Below are 19,356 nucleotides of genomic sequence, written 5' to 3' on the forward strand. Positions count from 1 at the left end.
ATGGCTTGTTGATGACGGAGTAACGTTGGTTCCACTTGCGGATAGTGACCCCAATGGCGCTTAATGGAAGATTCAGAAGTTTTGAAATATGTCTGCATCCGATTCCATCAATATGTTTTTACAACAATAAGGTTGCAAAGGTCTTGGGAGAGCTCTTTGCTTCTACCCATCATGAGATGTTTCTTATGTGACACCATGATAACAAAAAGCCTTTTTATAGACCATCAATTTACTAACCCAACTGATATTAATTTGCACAGATAGGAGGTATAATTACTTTCTAACTACTTACGGATTTCAGCTGGTTCCTTGCCTTGCTTTGCCTTAGAGAACTGCTTTTTCTTAGTGTGTTTAACACTTTTTTCCTGTGTCATTTCACTTTATTACACATAACTTTATTTATGGACTTTAATGTTGTGAATTCTTTATATTTCCAGATTTTTTGAGTTAATACTGATGTCTGGTGAAAATTTCATGTGAATAGCCTAATTGGAAATATATTTACTTGACGCATTCAATACTCATTTCCCCCACTGTACTTGTTAGTGCAATTTTATTTATATATTTATTTATGAGAAATTTAGTAGTTATATAGACTACCTATATTTAGTCCTGACACACACACGCAAAGACTCACAGGAGAGCGTGCAGTTGGAAACATTTCATAACATGAATCCAATTATTATTATTATTATTATTATTATTATTATTATTATTATTACTACTACTACTACTACTACTATCTATACTACTAGCCTACTACAAAATCTTCAAAGCAACAGACTGTGCCGGAGTGTGTGTATAATGTGTATGTGTGTGTGTGTGTGTGTGTGAGTGAGTGAGTGAGTGAGTGAGAGAGAGAGAGAGAAAGAGAGATGCGCGCTCTGCAGTCGGACTTTCGGTGTCGTTGAGAGACTACTAATGCAGTGCGCCTAAAGGAGCTGCGGTCCAGGGAATGCCTTATCGACCACGTCCACACCTCACAATGATTCAGACAGAAACGGAGGCTGCAAACTTTTGAGCGGAGGTTGTGTGTGTCTCCTTTGATTCATGTGGAGAGACGCTGAAACGTAAGAGTTCCACTAATTAATAGGAAACAAAACGCACGGACGCCAAGTCGAAATAGAGGAAGCGCGTGGAGCGAGTCACAGCAGCCTGCTAGAGGCTTTTAAACCTAAACCACATCATTCCCTTCTATACAGCGTGTACTATTTGTCTGGGCTCTGTACTGGAAAAAAAGACGTTATCATAATCTTCCATTCCTCGGCTTTGCTGTGAAGCATCCGCGAACCCCGCAGTCTGCGCGAGATGGTTCAGTCCGCCTGCGCGAGTTCGCTCCCGACGCGTAGGGATTTTTCTCAGCACCGACGCGAAGCGAATCTTCCCGTGAAAACCGTGTGATAATAGTGATCCGCCGCCGAAACGCACAAAAAAACAACAACAACCCAGCAAACAAACCCGCAAATCCCTGCCATGGGCGCCACTTTGAAAGTGGATGGAGCGGGACTTGTACGGACTGCCTTTGAATATGCAGGGAAATCGGGGAGAATAAGGGTTTTCGCGCTAATGAAGGCGGGAGTACCCTCGCAGCCCTGGAACCGGCTTCTGCTCTTGTACATTATGCTGCTCACCGCCTCGGTTCACGGCAACGGTAAGTTTCTGCAGTTGGCGCGCGCGGAGCGGCGCGGGGATGCATGCACACCCAGGCTCACTATATACACTGTATACACTATGGACCACCTGCCATGTACCCCTTTTCACACTGTATGCACGTTAAATGTCTCAGAAATATGCTGCTGGTGCACAGAATGATGCGTTTTTGGAACAGGCTGTGTGTCCGCTCTGTGTTATTCTTCCTCAGAATCTGAGCAGCCCACACGAATTCAGCTTACATGATAAGCCGAGTACTGGAATGATCTTCACGTTTAGTTTCCTCGCAGTCTAGTTCCAAGCTAAATATACGACTGCTTTATGTTGTATCATCGATGAGCCGTTTCTATGCGGATATTTGTAGGTATAAACGCACCATGTCGTCATGCTGGGTAAAACGGATGCGTTGAACGAAACGTCATGTTTTCCACTAAAACATCCTCCATGGCAGTTTATTCCAAACTCGAACACGTACCTAAAGTGCCTTAAAGAAATGCTCGACATGAGAGGGTTGTGTGTGTGTGTGTGTGTGTGTGTGTGAGGGGGCGAGAAAGAATAAGGGTTTTTATTAGGACGGGGGCATGTGTGCGGGGGTGGCATGAGCGTTACGCGCGGACAAACCGTTATTTTGGCGTTATCCTTCACCACTGGGCAGTTCTGAAAATTGACTTTATTATACACTAAACAATATTACATCAAGTATCGTTAGATTGGAGTTCTGCAGCAGGTCGAACTTTTAAAACTCACTTACGGAATATTGGCCTAATGGCTTAACGAACAGCAACAAATCATCAGAAAAAAGCACATTCTTGTGTCACGCGTTTTCTTAAATCCATGAAGACAGATAGCTGTACGTTTCTGATGAGTTCTGTCTCTCACCTTCACTGCAATTTAGCTATGAATCCGTGCACTCTCCAGATAATAATCGTTTGGACTGAAATGCTCTAGATTGAGTCTAAGAGTTTTATTTTATTACTGACCTCTCACAGGATGTCGCGCTGCCTGTTTTCCCCCCGGTTTTATAATTTATTCCAAACAAAAGCGTGGTGTGTTTATTGTGTTAAGGTGCGCTAGGTAGTTTACTTACTGCATGACTGTTTGTGTTTGATTTTCCTCGTTTGCACAGCTCCGGTTAAACGTCCCCCCACCCCCCAAGCAGTTGCCCTTTTTTCCCATTAAGCGGCACCAAAGCTTCACCATATCTCAGCAAAAACAGAAATAAATCCACATGCGAGGAAGTTTATATAATTAAACCCTTATGGCTAAAGGTAGTGAGCTTTAGGCTATACTTCATGCGAAGGAATGCTTAAGGTGACTTTTGAATTGACGGCCGCTAATTCAGGATTTGGAGAGGAAGATCAAAGCAAATCGATATACAGCACCACATACAGCTTCTTCAGGATAAGAACAATGTTTCGGGGGATTTTATTTACCCACTATGGGACCATTCTGAAGACATACCAGCTCAACAGTCAGTGTGTTTACATGGACAACAATAATCCACTATTAACCCGATTAAGACAATACTCTGATTAAGAAACTACCATGTAAACAGCAATTTTTAATTACCTTAATCCGATTAAGGTCATACTCGAAGTAAACACAAATTGAATTAAGACGTGGAGTATTCCTGTTTTAGTCACATTATCGATGTGTATTACAGACATGTAAACACCTTAATCACATTATTAACGTTGTGTGAGAGTTTTCACCGCATTTTGGGACAGGACACGAACACGCACGGCAGTGCTCAACCGTTTTACGGCAAACAATAGAGCACGGCTCCGTCCCAAACTGCATACTTGCCGACTATAGGCCTATAGCAGGTGAAATACAGGTATCCCGGCTACTATACGGTAGGTAAGTCAGCGGCTTCAAGCAGTCGTCTATTAGCACGTATAGCATGACAAATAATTAACTGCACTGGAAGCGTTCGTAAAAATTAAAAATAAAAACACCCAAAACTATATACATGGTACCATAACGAAGACAAACTGTATATTAATATGTGAAATTCTGGAGGGACGTCGGACGGCGTGGCGCGGTGACGTAATGACGTGTGCCATTAATCTAATTATGTTATAAAACATGTAAAATATGTATAACATATAAAACGGGTACATGAAAGGAGTATTCTAAAAGAGACTCATGTAAACACCTTAATCACATTATTATCTTAGTCAGATTAAGGTCAATAATTAGATTACTGCTGTCCATGTAAACATAGTCAGTGTTGAATGACGACCTCTAGAAGTCTTCTGGCGGTTGTGAAATGATGTGAACATAGTCAGGATTTAGTAAAGCACTCATCCATGTCATTAAGTTCCCACTATGGTTTAATGATTATCTGGTTACTAATCGAGATTGAATTCAATGCTTTAGGAGTTAATTCAGCTGTTCATTTAGACTTGGTCATACTTTTTAAGTTTGGTTGAATCAGGATATCTTGCAGATCTCATAGAATAGATGGCTTAATAAAATCAGTAGCATCTCCATGATGCAACTTATTGTAAGGCGCTGTTCAGTCTTTCTTCATCATGTTGGAGAGGTCTTTGAGTAAGGAGTTACTTTTATGATGTTGCATCTAACAATGTAAAATGGCAGCATGAGCGCGCATATTTGCCGGCTTATAGGGTATAAACTTTAACTGATGGAGAAAGCAGGAAGCATAACATATTTGATTTGCTTCTAGAAAAGGGCTTGTTTCTTTTTACAGCTTCCTCGTTATCATGCATCACCTAAGTTCAGCCCTGCAGTGACAGGTGTTTAAAGAAAGCTTAAAATATATCTTGCAGAGATCTCACTAGAGACTAAATCATAGTTGCATATCTAATGTGATGTGTTTGAAAAAACAATAATGCAACATGCCATCTTGTATCACGTTGGCATCTACATGGAGGTAAATGCAGTTAGAGAGCTTGAAATATTGCCCATATTCCTTTGTTGCATTCAGAAGGAAGTCTAAGGAGAGCAAGCTTTTGAGATGCCTTATTTTTGATATAATATAAAGTCAAAAAATGCAGGCAAGAGAACTGACTTGACTGCTTTGAATGAGTAATAAATATGATGCAGTAATGATTATCATTATATTATAAATAATGATAAATGACTAGACACTTTACATGATATGTAAGGAATAAACATTTAACACTGTTAAACCAATATAATCAACAATGTGGTGGTGTTATGTGCCCTTTACAGCCATGAAGTTGATTATTTTCCAAGAACAACACATCCTGATGTGTTTTATTCTTCTTATCCTCAATTTGCCAAATATTTATTTAATTAAAGAGCGACAAATTATACTGTTTATCTATTTACAGTTTCATTTAGTTAGTTCTTGTTATTACTTATATTATAACAGCTATAAACTGCCATTCCTTCACAAACCTCTCTTTTTTTTCTCATTCTTGAAGTTAATAAAACAAAAAGACTTTACCTTGGTGGAAACCTGTTTAAAGAAAATGTCAGCTTCATCTATAACTGTTAAAGGGCTGACATTGGAGTCTCCTTCAAAAATTATCAGCAGCATCTACCACACAAGCCCCTGTGAATGAGCGGTTACTACAAAAATGTTTACGTATCCAGCCAGAATTACTGTCAGAGGTGCTGTTATAGAAATTCAATCAGCACATTCTTAGTGATAAGAATCAAGCATTCAACAACTTTGTGGGATGCCTATGTTGTCATTATACCCAAGAAAAAGGAAAACACAGCCCATTGTATAGGTGTTCGACATTAAGCACCAAAGGTAGACAACAAGCTCAGTCAAGTGCTACAATGAAGAGCTTACTGTAGCTCTTGTTCAGAATTCCATTTACAGAGGTACAAAGAGCAAATGGTAGGTACGTGCTTTAGAAGACAGCGCAGGTTTTTCTGCCACAATCTGTAGCAGCAGTGCATTAGGGACCACGGACAGCTCCTGAGTGCTTGAAGTCACGTTAAATGCCAGCAGGTTTAAGCGGGAGCTGTATGAGCTTCACACCATCCCATGAAACTGCAGTAGAGATATGTCCTGACATGCACAAATGGTTGTGTTTACTGAAAAACTTAACATCTGGCCCTCTGTTTGTATGGAAAATTAACATTGGAAGACCATCATTGCTTCAGGTGAAGCATTGTCTACCTGGAAATTCCAATAGTGTAGTGTAGCATTAACCATTACACACTAAATCCATTATTTTGATTTTCATTTTACAGAATGACACTGTGGTCATAAATGTTAATTAAATTGAGAAAGACACTGAGTGAACTGTGTACAAGTTCAGTTTCATACTGGTTGTTAAAACATCAGACATCATAGCCCTGTTTTAACATAATGAGGTAACAGGATATGCTGATGGCTCTGTTGTAATTGCTGTGGTGGTTTCAGGTAAATGCTGATGATATGGTCATTATACCACAGTGGGTTTATAATGGTAAGAAGTGAACACAAACATGGTCCTTTTGAAGCATGGGCATTCCTTTTCAGACCCCATGGCAAATTTGTAATGATAATAGCATCATAGTCTCAGCTTGTACTTTCCCTTTTCAGGTTTATGTTTCTTCCTGTCATTTCGCATTGCAGTCAGCTCTCTCACATTGCATAATGGCATAAGGAGTAGGAGGTCTGAGTCAGCTACATACACAAACTCACCTGCTTAATGGCATTTCTTTAGAGTGTCTAAGAAGAAGAAAATATGTTAAGCTCATTTTATTCCCATGAGGCCCTTCATAGCTATGATTCAGGTGTTTGCTTTTATTGGCAAGAGAATAAAAGGTATGCCTCGCTACCAGCATGACATGTCTTTTACATGTTAACTTGGGATCTTGTGATATTTCCATCAACATTAGAGTCAGGCAACATGAAAATATCTTGGTATAGTGATATGTTATTCGATGCGCCATTTCACAGCCTAGCACAGCAAGACAGTTGTTTATTATATATCAGTTGAGTTAGTTTCAATAGTACTGGTATTAGTACTTATTTGGTTAAGAGACTCAACTCTAGACCTTTTGTTACTTGTGTTGTGTATCAATGATTGGACACTGGACAAGCGCATCTTGGTCTTATAATATGTTAAGTACTTGATTGGCCTATATCTAAGAAAGACTGGTAGGAAAGATTGTACTAGCCCTGCAGCCTCTTCAAGCTTCTGATTTACTGCTTTTTTTATTACTATTATTTTTGATCTTTGTGATTAGATTAGACAAAAATATTTATTCCATTCATGGCTCCGGCACCAGAGCTGCTTTGTTGTTCCTGCCTTTCTCTTAGTGCTGGAAAGCTCTCTCCTTGTTAATTGGCTCTATTAGTTACTGCATCGTTTAAAAATGGGCAGTTATTTTTGAAACCATTACACCAGAGACACACAGAGTCTTTTTCTCTCTTTCTTTCACTCAAATAGTGTGTATATATATATATATATATATATATATATATATATATATATATATATATATATATATATATATATATATATATATATATATATATATATATGTATATATATATACATATATATATACATACATTATATATACACACACACACTAAATTTCTCAGCCGATACTGATAACCGATTATTCAGAGTGATATCTGCCGATACCGATAGTTCTGCCTTTTATGCCTTCTGTTAAATTAATAATAATTAATTCCCCAATTCTGAAAGAAATGCAAATAAAAACATTATTTTCACCATTTCAACAAGTTGTTTCACAGTAACTGGTCTCATAAACAGAAAACACATTACTCTAATTAACATTAACACATGAACTAAATTCTGAAGATTAAAGTAAGACTTATTGAATGTTATTAATTCAAATTAACATTGACTGAATTATAAAAAAACCTCCTGTTAGGCTCACATTCACTCACCACAAACAAAAGCATTTCTACTTCATCACTGAAAATCAAACTGGTAATATATAGGCCTAATATAAACTTTTTTTTTTTATGATATTAAGTCATACTAACATTAACTGGATATGAAATATACAACCATACAAATATATTTTTCTACTACTTTTCTGCCTACTCATCTTCATTTAAATCTTTCAGTGGTGTACTGGCCCTTTAATTCAGTGCGAGCAGCACGCGAGTAGTGCGGGGAAAAAATTAGACTCGATGCCAAACTCCTGTTTCACTGCTGCTCACTTCCGGTGTAAAATTTTAGCAGTGCAGAGCTTACAGAGCTTACAAACTGCAGTTTTGCCATCATTCCACACAAGAGACATCATCTTTAAACACAGCATGAAATCGATGTGTTTTCCCACCCTCTTTTGATTGACAGGATATAATCGTCCCTGATCATCGGATGTTTTTAGACTATCGGCCGATAGCGGGAAAATATCATTTATCTGCTGATACAGTGGTGCATCTCTCTCTCTCTCTCTCTCTCTCTCTCTCTCTCTCTATATATATATATATATATACGTGTATGTGCGTATATATGTATATATGTATATAAAAGAAACAGTAGTTCATAGAGAAATGGAGTGAAGAAAAAACCAGCAGGAGAGGGGCAGCCATCATGTTTTAGTGCACTGACGGCAGGAGGTTGTTAGCTGCTCTAACCTCTGTCGATGGCGAGGATCTGTCACAGCTGTTATACTTAAGCACAGGTGTCTATCATTCTCTGGTTTGTACCAAAGAACCCTACTGAGACTATAGGCTACATCTAGGCAACACAGATAGACAAGTTTCATTTCATGTATTTGGCTACATGCTAAAATTGCTGGGGTATAGCTACAGTATATGCTAAAAAAACATTTTAATATAGTAACAGTTTTAAATGTAACAGGTGAATGAGGTCACTATAATGTTTATTACAGAATTTTTTGGAATTATTATTAATTAAGCAATATCACATGAGCAGGAGTGTTGTTGTATTGAATATAATATCAGCATGGATGTGATTCAGCTGTAGGTAATCACAGCTGTCGTAATATTCAGTATATAAAAATGGATTAACTGACATTTCAGACACAATTTGGCCAAATATTTTGTTCAGTCAAAAGAAATAGTTCCCAAAGAAGCCACAACAGGATATAGCCTTGTGTGTTGCCATGCAATGCATAGACAGACTGTAGTACAGTAAGTGTAATTACGGTTTCAGTGTAATGAGCTATCGCCAGAATTGGAAATGTGTATAACAAACTCAGAGAAGTGGAGTGATACCAATGTGAAATGTGAATTGTCTCAGTGCTTTTATACTGAATATCTTCAGACTTGGAATGGTGCTTGTCCAGTTAGATTAGTGCACTCAACTAACTCTTGTATTCATATTGCTTTAATAAAATTACAGCAAGTTAGTAGTAGTACTAGTAGTAATAGTAATAATAATAATAATAATAATAATAATAATAATAATGATAATAATGATAATAATAATAATGGCTTAGTGGTTCGCCCGGATGCCTCGTACCTTAATGGTTGGCAGTTCAATTCCTCTCTCCTCTCTATATGCACGGAGCTTGCAAGTCCAAAAGACATGCGTTGTAGACTGGTTGGCATCTCTAAATTGTCTGTAATGTGTGAATGGTTGTGTGTATGCAGTTGTCCCTTGCAATGGGTTGGCAACTCATCCAGGGTGTCCCCTGCCTTTTGCCCCAAGTCCCATGGGATAGGCTCCAGGCTCCCTGTGACCTTGTGTAGGATAAGCAGTACAGAAAATGGATGGATGGAGAATAATAATAATAATAATAATAATAATAATAATAATAATAATGACAGGAGCAGCAGAGTGGGGCAGCAGGTAGTTTTACTTCTGGTTTGATCCTGGCGTCAGGTCTGTACAGAGTTTCACATGTTTTTCCTCTCTCTTTGTGGGTTTATTACGTGATCTCCGGTTTCCTCCCACTGCTCAAAAACTTGCTGGGTGCATTGGCTACACTAAATTGCCCCAAGGTGTAATTGAGAGTGCAAGTGCTTGTGTGCATGGTGCCCTGTGATGGAAAGGCATCCCACCCAGTGTGTTTCCACCTAACGGCAAATGTTCCCAGGATAGGCTCTGGGTTCACAGCAACCCTGACCAGGATAAAGCGGTTACTGAAGATGAATGAATGAAAGAAAAGAGAGCAGACTAGTAGATTATTTCACCTGTGATTTCATCATAACCACTTGATATGGAGCAATGGAATGGTGTTTCAGAAATCAGTGTGATCATATAGATCACATTTTACATTTCTTTATGAATTAGAACAACTCAGGACATCAAGGCTAAACAATTGGCTAATTTTAGACAAGAAGCACAAAACTGAAGCCTATTAATATACAGTACATGCACAATAAGAACAATCAGAGTTAATGTTTATGTGTAATGAGTTATATGCAAAGGGCACATCAGTATGGATAAGTATACATAAGACATGTCATGTTTTGTGGTTGACACCATAAGATAGATATGATTGAACAAAGTAATGAAATCTGATATGATCACTTATTTTAGTATGCAACAGGTTTAAATGAGTTAAATAGTTAAATAGAACATTTTAAAACATACTGTATGAGGTATTATGAACTGTAATTTATACAAAGCATCATGGTAGATGCCTCTTCAGGTGCTTTGTCTGTCATCATATTCTCAATGTGAGATCCAAACAAAGCCTGGTTGAGTATCAATAATGCCTAGTGGAGAATCTTCAGATTTCTGAACAGAGTGAGTGAGTGAGTGTGATATAAAGCCAAGCTCATTGATGTTGGTCCAATGATTTATGGACACTGGTTCAATACCAGTAAGCCCCAGGATAAAACTAATTGTTCCAGAGTCAGCCAGTGAAAAGAGACAACTCTGAATACCAAGAAGCATTCAGTACAAATCATAAAACACAGATCAGTAAACAGATAAAGACATGTCAAATCTCTGAGTGCATTTCCTCCTCCATGTTTATTAAATAAAACAAACTTGATGTTTACTTAAATACTAAATATTGATATCGATACTGTTCTTTTTTTTATTTTTGTTTTGTTTTACAAAATGCCTTTTTCCTTGGAAACTGTTTGTGCATCAGGTTTGTTACTGATGTATTTTATCCAGTGAACTCACTGGATCATCATGAGTGGCATGACACAGAGCTAGGGAACAGAGGACACACCACCACATTCTGTTTTGAAACAGAATCTACTAGAGCAGGCTCCATAACTGAGATTATGTCAGTATCAACTCTGGTGTAAGTGTAGAATCAATAGAATAATTTGGTGGACTGCACTATGGTGCAGCTCCAGGGGCCAATGGTCGGTCCTGAGCTCGGTTTACTGTCTGTTTTACTACTTGTTATAATGAGTTTACTGTACTGAATATACTGTCACTTAAAAGGAAATATAATTGCCCCACATTATTACTTTCAGGATTTCCAAAAAAAGATTTGCTTCCTGAAAATGATCACCTCCACTGCAGATTAGCAGATGAACAGGAAAGTACTGCTTCTGGATATGCTTGTAAAACAAATGTAGAAATGAAAATTTCAAGAAACAAGAAATGGAAGTAAACAAAACAAGGTAAATTCAACAAAGTAGGTGGATGAAGAACTCTCAGATCTGTTTTTAGTTGTTAAGCCTTCCTTTATTCTTTTTTCATCCTTTCCTGAAAATAAAATGACAGAATATCTGGTGAGGAAAAGAGACTAGAGTTAGAGCTGCATGACTGGTAAGGTCGAAGTAGAGAGGGGATCCTCTTATTGAGATTCTGTCCTTTCACTCCCTCGTTCCATCCTTGTTGTCATGGGGATGGCATGAAAACTGCTTTGGCCTGAGCAGTGAACAATAAACAAACAGGCTACATGGGTCATTCGACATCTCTTCTCTCCTCCTCTGGCCCAACCTTTCAGCTTTCCGTTCCAAAGAGTATTATTTAGAGAGAAGCTAAATAAACTCTCTCACAAACATGACCTTGCTCCAAAAGACTAGGAAAAAAGAGGCTGAGCTGTATAGCTCTATAAGAATGATTCTGGTCAGTTATTCAGCAAATTAATGCTCAATGATTGAACATTTCATTTGTGTGCAGAAACGTAAGCATAAGGCGGCTAATGTCATGTTAGCATAGAGCCTGATGAATCAGTTTCTCTGAAGGCCCATACTACAGAGCTGAACACTGGGACATTGTGGCTTGGTAATGGGGCTGATAGTGCACAAAATCCTGTCTAAAATATACCGCACTCTCACACAGATCCATCCCTTGCTGAAATTGGATAACCAGGAAGGCCAAGCTGTTTTAAGCTACCTCTGCTTGACTAAATCAATTTATGTTCATATCAGACTCACTTTGATATGACTGACATCATTTGTGTTTGAGATGCAATCTGATTTAAAGAATTCACCTCAGTCAGTTACAGCATATCTGATTAGTCACTCGACATTTTGGATGCATAATTAATGTGAACCTGCTACAGAAGTGCCTGAGTTGCTATGTGTATATGTGTATGCATGCGTGTGCATAATATGCAGTTTTAAATATTGAACATGATATCTTAAACCATATTAGCTCCAGCACAAATGCTCACTTGGATTGTTTTGTCTCCTCTGCTTGCTTGCGTTATTAACCGCCCAATCCACTGGAGAAAAAAAGATGCCACCTCGCTAAAGTAGGGCCAATCTTCTTGTCTTTCCACTGCATTTGCCATGCTATTAATGGCCAACAGCATCACCCCACACAGACATTAAGCTAATGTATAGCATCACTCCGGAAAGCTGAGGTTGCTGATTTCCATTCTAATGGTGGACATTCTTAGGTTAATCCTGCTATGATGTAGTTTGGAGGCACATTCCCTGGCACATTAGACTGGAAAATAATTGTGCCAACAGAGATTTATGGCTCTGAGTAGGTCATTTTTTCCATTGTGGGCTGGCATATTTCAATCACGCATGTTTGACATGTTGTTGAAAAGTAGGGATGCATTTTTTTTGTGGAGAGTTTGGCCTATGGAATAATGATAACATGCAAGAATCTGGCAAAATGCAAATGAGCACTTTAACAAAACACATTGTGCTTTGCTTCTTTTTTTTAAAACACATTTTTGTGGGTGTTTGGTGAATTTTGGCACTGGCATGATCCAAAAGTATAGTAAAAAATATAAGAAGATAAACAGCCAAATGACTATAAATAACAAATAAAGCACAATAGTACACATTATTAGAGGAAAAAAGCTAAACAAGGCTAAAAATAGCTCCTAACTGAGCCAGTTTGGAGAAACTCCAAATTCTAATGTTAAGACTCTGATAAAATGTTTTATTTTTTACTTGGCTCTAAAAGCAGGTCCAGATCACTCCTTAGTTACTAAAACCGATACAATTTTAAATGGATGCTGATTATGGCTGCTGATGATGGCTGCTGATGTATTAGCAGCTCAGCCAGGTTCCTGTGTTTGATATATTTAATAACAATGAGTTTTTAAAAAGGTATAATATTGGTTGTGGAAGCATTTCAATGATTGTTGAGTTGTAAGTGCAGTCACCTCCCCATTAATGCAGTACCACTGGAGACCACTGGAGAAATCCCCCAGGGGCAATCAATAGAGAGAGAGGAATGCCAGCAAATCATTTCTGAATGCACCAAAGTATTTAACATAGACAAACAAATCATGCTTCATGCTATATGTCATGGGAAATGAGTTGTCATGGTATTTAAAGTTTCCACTGCTTTCATTAAATGCACAGTGCAGGAACGTGATGCACTGAATAAGCAAGTCCAGAGTATCATACAAACATAATTTATGCTGCTCTTTACTGTAGTTAAAGAAGCACACTTTGCACAAGGTCCAATTTGTAAATGGCCAACTTGTACTATATTCCACTTATGTAACTATTGTTTTTTGAAGCTACAAGACCACAAGTCATAAAATTATAAAAGCCTGCCTTGTCTTTGAAATATGGTAACTATTAATGTAATAACACTAGCATCTGTTGCATCAGTGAGGCTTTGCTATATTGTAATAGAAACAATTTTCTCTGACATTTACATACCTGGTAAACACATTTTATACTTTTAACGGCTGTAGCCACAGTCATTATTTAACTGATGAAGGACAGCATATATTAGTACATAAGTAGCTTACTATGGATTGACTAAATGCACACTTACTGTAACTCATTTTACTCATGCCAATGTCTTCTGTTAAACATAAGAAGAATGTATATGCAGAAAATAATTTAAAATAATTGTTGTCATTAAAGGCACTGTATCATATGCCTTAGAAAAACGTCTTGTCAGTCATGTTATATACACTCCTCTCTTCACTCTTGAGTACTAAAGAAAAGGAAAACAAGTCCCAAATTGCTACTTCAGCCCACAATCCTTTGCCCATAACCTCCCAGAGAACTAAAATGAGAGTAAATCTAGAGCATTGGTTTTCAATTCTGGTCCTGGGGTCCCACAGCACTCGACATTTTGTATGTCACTCATAGCTGACACACTCAGCTCAGTTCATGAATCGCTCTCCTAATGAGCTGATGATCTGAATCAGGTGTGTTAAATAAAGGAGTCACACAAAATGTGCAAAGCCAGTGACTACATTTACATGAACAGCAATAATCTAATTATTGACTTTAATCTGAGTAAGATAATAATGTGATTAAGGTGTTTACATGAGTCGCTTTTAGAATACTCCAGTCATGTTCCCGTTTTACATGTTTTAGAACATAATTAGATTAACAGCCCGCGTCATTACTGTCACGTCATCCGACGTCCCTCCAGAATTTCACGTATCAACATACAGTGCGTCTTCGTTATGGTACCGTATACAGTTTTGGGTGTTTTTATTTATTTTTTTTACGAACACTTTAAGTGCAGTTAAAATTTGTCATGCTATACGTGCTGATAGACAACTGCTTTAAGCGGTGGGTGTGTCCCAAATCGCGTAGTTACCGTCGATATAGTAGCCGAGATACATGTATTTTTCCCCACTACAGGCCTATAGTAGGAAAGTATGCGATTTGGGACACAGCCAAACTCTCTTGTTTTCCATAAAACGTAAAACTGCCATGTGTGATCGTGTCCTGTTGCAAAATGCGGTGAAAACTCCCACACGACGTTCATAATGTGATTAAGGTGTTTACATGTCTGTAATACACGTCCATAATGCGACTAAAACAGGAGTACTCCACCTGTCTTAATTAGATTATTGCTTACTTCGATTATGACCTTAATTAGATTAAGGTAAGTAAAAATTGCTGTTTACATGGTAGTTTCTTAATCAAAGTATGGTCTTAATCAGATTAAGAGTGGATTATTGTTGTCATTGTAAACGCAGCTACTGATTAAAAACCAAGAGCACAGAAAGGATCTAGATCTAGAGCACAAAAAGGATAAAAGTTGAACCCCAATTCCTCCGCATTACTCAGGGCTAGTAACATGATGTTATAAACAGTTTGGATCAATGGCTACTTTTACTGTATGAAAAACACATACCACTTAATCAGTTGATAATGTAGTGAGATAATGCAAAGCTTTTGGTAAAACTACATAAGCTAACTAGCTAATAACTATTTTAACTAACTCTAGGAAAAAAGGATTGTTAGTTATTGCTAACTAAGCAAGATGATCTAATGAGTTACACTAACTACTCAACGGAAAAAACAAACAAAGAACTACCAAAAAACATGTAACATGTAATGGACCTTCATGGCTTAATGATTTTCATCATTCATGTAGGTTTGCATTAGAAATTTTATGATTACTAGAAATATAGCTAGAACTCAAAAAAGTAAAAGTGCCCTTTTGCTTGAGTAGGTGACAACCATTTGAATAAAATGAGCCTAATTCTATTATTCAGATATCCTTAAGAGTTCATGAACAGATACTTGGTAAACCACTAGGAGAGAGTAAAGTTGTGTTTAACATGGTGAAATCAAGCATCAGTTTTCACTTCAATTAAATGTTTCTCTTGCCAGTGTTCGCACACATGTTTATGTGTTTGACTAGGGCTGAGCGATAAAACGGTATCAGTGTTTATCAATTGTACACCTTTATCGGTAAAGATAGAAAAAATGTTCGATAAAATATAAACACAAGCACAAACACATGCGGAAATGAGTGCTGTGCCTGACGAGGAGAATGTGAATAAAAAAGGACATGTCGTTTCTTTTCATCTGACCAACATTAGAACACCATTGTGTGTAAGCTTTGCAAAAGAAAAAGCCCCCAAAAAACCGTCCTGGCCAAGTACGGAGAAAGAAGTTACAAGAGACTTGCTGTGTGCATGTGCAGTGCTCCACACATGTACAGTGCGTGTGACTCTGAACAGCGGGTGAGGAGGAAACATGACATTTTGCTGCTTTTTGTGTTTTCTGTTAAAATGTCAGCTCTGGGGAGAACAGTGAGTGTCCTCAGAGCAGGAGCTTGACTCGTCAGACGGGGACCTCAGCAAAGTGTTATCTGGAAGTAAGTGTTAACGTGGAAGTTTTATACGAGGCTATGCTAACTACGCTAACAGTCTGAGCACAAAACAGAGCACCAGGAATCACATTCTGTGCTATAATGCGATGTTGATCTCCCTTAAAGTTTGCCTTGATTGTTCTAGGTTTACACTTTTACATTGCACACATTTTGTAACATTTTGTTTATTAAGTTCAAGAGTTTCTTTAACACTTATTTGTTTAATCTTCATATAAGATGTAAGAGAAGATATTTGTTTAAATTTTATTTTGTTTTTGACCATTAAAACTAAAATAATTTGTTGTTTGCCTTAATAAAGTGACTAAATTAAAAATACAATAGTCAAATTCAAACATTTTTTTCTACTGGTCCTTGTTAAAAAAAAATATTAAAATTTATCAATAATTATTGATACCAAATGATATGAAACTATATCGTGATGAATTTTTTAGTTGTACTGCCCATCCCTATGTTTGACAGACATAATACTGAGAAATACTGAACATAAAACCTATTAGTAAATGTCAGCTCAATATTTTAGCCTGTAGCCTTACTGGAGTCAGTTATATTCAAACATCATGTAAGTAAAAACTGTCACTGAATTTAAAAGGCTACAGACACTTTGACATTTGTAGAATGTTCGAAAATCTCACTGGATTAAAGAATTTCTAGTGTTCCTATGAAAACATTGGCAACACATGTTTGTTATAATCTTAAGGTCACAGATACTATTTGCATGTTGTATGTACTAAACCAGTGAATGATTACATTAAAATTAATGCCCCAGGTGACAGCAGTGTAAAATGAAAAGGTCCATGGAGAGGTTGAGGCATGACACGCATGCAGTGTCAGTTCTGGTGTAAATGGGCTCAGTCTGCAACCCCTAAGTCAACCCCTTGAGGATTTTGCGATCACAGAAATGAATGCAAAATCAAGCAAACTCCGCAATATTTGGAGGAGCTTGGGGGGGGGGCTACAAATTTATTTTTGAAAAGCAGCAGCAAAACACCTCTTACAAACCAACAGAAACATACTAAAATATTTGTATTGGTTTTTCATCATGGATAAAAGTCATAAGGGTATTGTTCTGCCTTAACAGTTAGTCTTGCCGTTAAGACCCATGTTTTTCATGCCTTTAAATGTCATGTATGTTTTACAGGCTGAACACTTGTAGACGAAAGGTAGCTCATGAACTTAAATGGATAATGATAATAAAGTAATGAAGTAATCACAAAATCAGTCTATCAGAAAAAGAAAAAACATTTGAGAAAAAATGCTGGACTTTTTGGAAGTATTTACCTTCCTCGCCTGTTATAGACATTCCTCCAAGAGCCCTTCATTAAACCACAATATTTAGTTCTTAGAGAGACATACAAAACCCTTCTGCAAGTAGAGAATTGTAATAATGAATAAAAAAGGAGTAAATTCCAGAACTGCTTATAATGTCCACTGATTATAAGCAGTTGATATTGCTTTAGCTTTTAGCTAGGTTTAATCCACTGTAAACACAACAAATCTCTTGATGATGGAATGTTTTGACAGCAATCTTGGCTTTCTGGAAGCAGCAGCATTCTGTGTTTACCTCTCCCCTCTGCGCAATAACTGGACTCGAATTACTAGCAACCATGAAAGTCTGCCAGTGTCAGTCCATTCTCTTGATCATGCTGGTTCTTTATGTCTAGCCTGAGTGAAAGGAACATGAAATTACAGAGTGGGATCTGAACAGACTACAGACAGAGAGGCAGTGAGAGAATAACTTTAATATAGTGCCTCAGTGAGAGAACTGCATGGATAAAAATGTAATTTTGTCTTATGAATCTTATTACGAAAAAAAAATCTCTCAGATTCTCACAGCAGAATGCACACATTCTGAGTCAACATCCGTAGTGCTGTGTTTTACAAATCGATTATTCTGGTGTATGTACATAGGGATTTAAAGGTTTATCCTCGTCAACAAACAAAGATGCCATCATTATGGACCGTCATCCTCCTACAGTGAATGTCACTGTATTGGTTGACCATGTTTTCCTGCAAAAGGGAAACATATACACTGATGGATATTTCATGTAGTCCAACACTGTCGGGTCCATTTCATTTAGTTTCATTTCACTTCATTTCTCTCTCTCTCTCTGTTTGTCTCTTCTCTTTGTCTCTCCTGAGTCCTGCTTGTGGACACTCTGTAGGATTGCTGTCTTGCCGGTGTATGGAACAGCAGCGATCAATTCATCAAAGTGTCATGCCAAAGCGCAGCGGCCCTGTAGCAACAAAACAACAGCAGAGGCAAAACAAGCATGGCTAGGTTGTCGAGGTTCTCTCTGTAGTCCCACTAAACAAGGTCAAAGCATTTCATCAGTTTCCATGTAGGCATGCACTCTCACTTCTAAAGCTCTAACACGATGCGTGAAATCCAAACGCATGAGTAGGCAGCAAGCACTCGCCACTCTTCTATTTTCTATTCATTGTATAATTTTGTGCTTCACGCAGCCTTCACTGAATTCACACAACATTTTACAGACACCTGAGCTAGGGGAGAACTGTAACACCATTTTGGATTTATTCTTTTCTACACAGATCACTTTAATACATCATCTCATTTTATAATGCCTCAGTTTTGGTTGCCTGGCAGGGTGAACTTTAATCAGATGTTAATGCAAGCTTTGTTTGACTCTATTAGCTTTATGAAATGACTGTATTTTACATAATGCTTTAAATAGTTTTATACCAAACAGTACTTGGTATTGGGCTATATGATCCTTGCATGTAATTCACACAAATTACATTTTGTTATTTCTCCAGTAAAACGACATTGATTCAACTGTGTAATATGTATACAATATATGTATTAGCATTTTATGGAATATCTAATGTTACCACAGACATCATCTCACTACTCACTACTCACCCCTTTGCTGGTAGAGTTTATTTTAAAATATTTTGTTATGCATATTGTTATTTAAAAGTTATGTATATTGTGTATATTTTTATACACAAATTCAGATACCTGATAAAACATGACATTACATAGATTACAGAATAGTATTAATCCTGCAAGCCTTTAAATCCTGAAACAGTTGAGAAAGTCTTAATGTTCTTGTTGATGAGTAATATAGGTTATTATTTTATTCTTTGCTGAACAAAGACACATCTGAACAGATGATATACACCTGAATATAATTCTTAGTTTTAAGTATGTATGTAACTCTTCTTCTTCATTACATGTCTACCACCAGGAAGACACAACATCTTGTCAGGAAGGTTTGAGCAGTGAGATTTTGTATACAAGGACTGAGAAAAGATTTGTAACTACAGGCACTGCTTTAGCATCTCAAGTGAAGTCAAGTGGCTTTATTGTCATTTC

The 19,356-nt window shown here is 37.5% G+C and overlaps 1 protein-coding gene across 1 annotated transcript in view; it reads left to right on the forward strand.

Annotated features, from left to right (window-relative positions):
* The first annotated feature begins 911 nt into the window (after window positions 1-911).
* csmd2 (CUB and Sushi multiple domains 2) overlaps window positions 912-19,356 on the forward strand; it is a 363,835-nt gene continuing 345,390 nt past the window's right edge. Inside the window, exon 1 of the mRNA XM_017453975.3 lies at window positions 912-1,651. Coding sequence (XP_017309464.2) covers window positions 1,474-1,651 — 178 coding nt within the window. The 5' untranslated portion in view covers window positions 912-1,473. The remainder of the gene's footprint in view (window positions 1,652-19,356) is intronic.

The sequence above is a fragment of the Ictalurus punctatus genome, chromosome 24 (assembly GCF_001660625.3).
Source record: "Ictalurus punctatus breed USDA103 chromosome 24, Coco_2.0, whole genome shotgun sequence".
NCBI classification, from domain to species: Eukaryota; Metazoa; Chordata; class Actinopteri; order Siluriformes; family Ictaluridae; genus Ictalurus; species Ictalurus punctatus.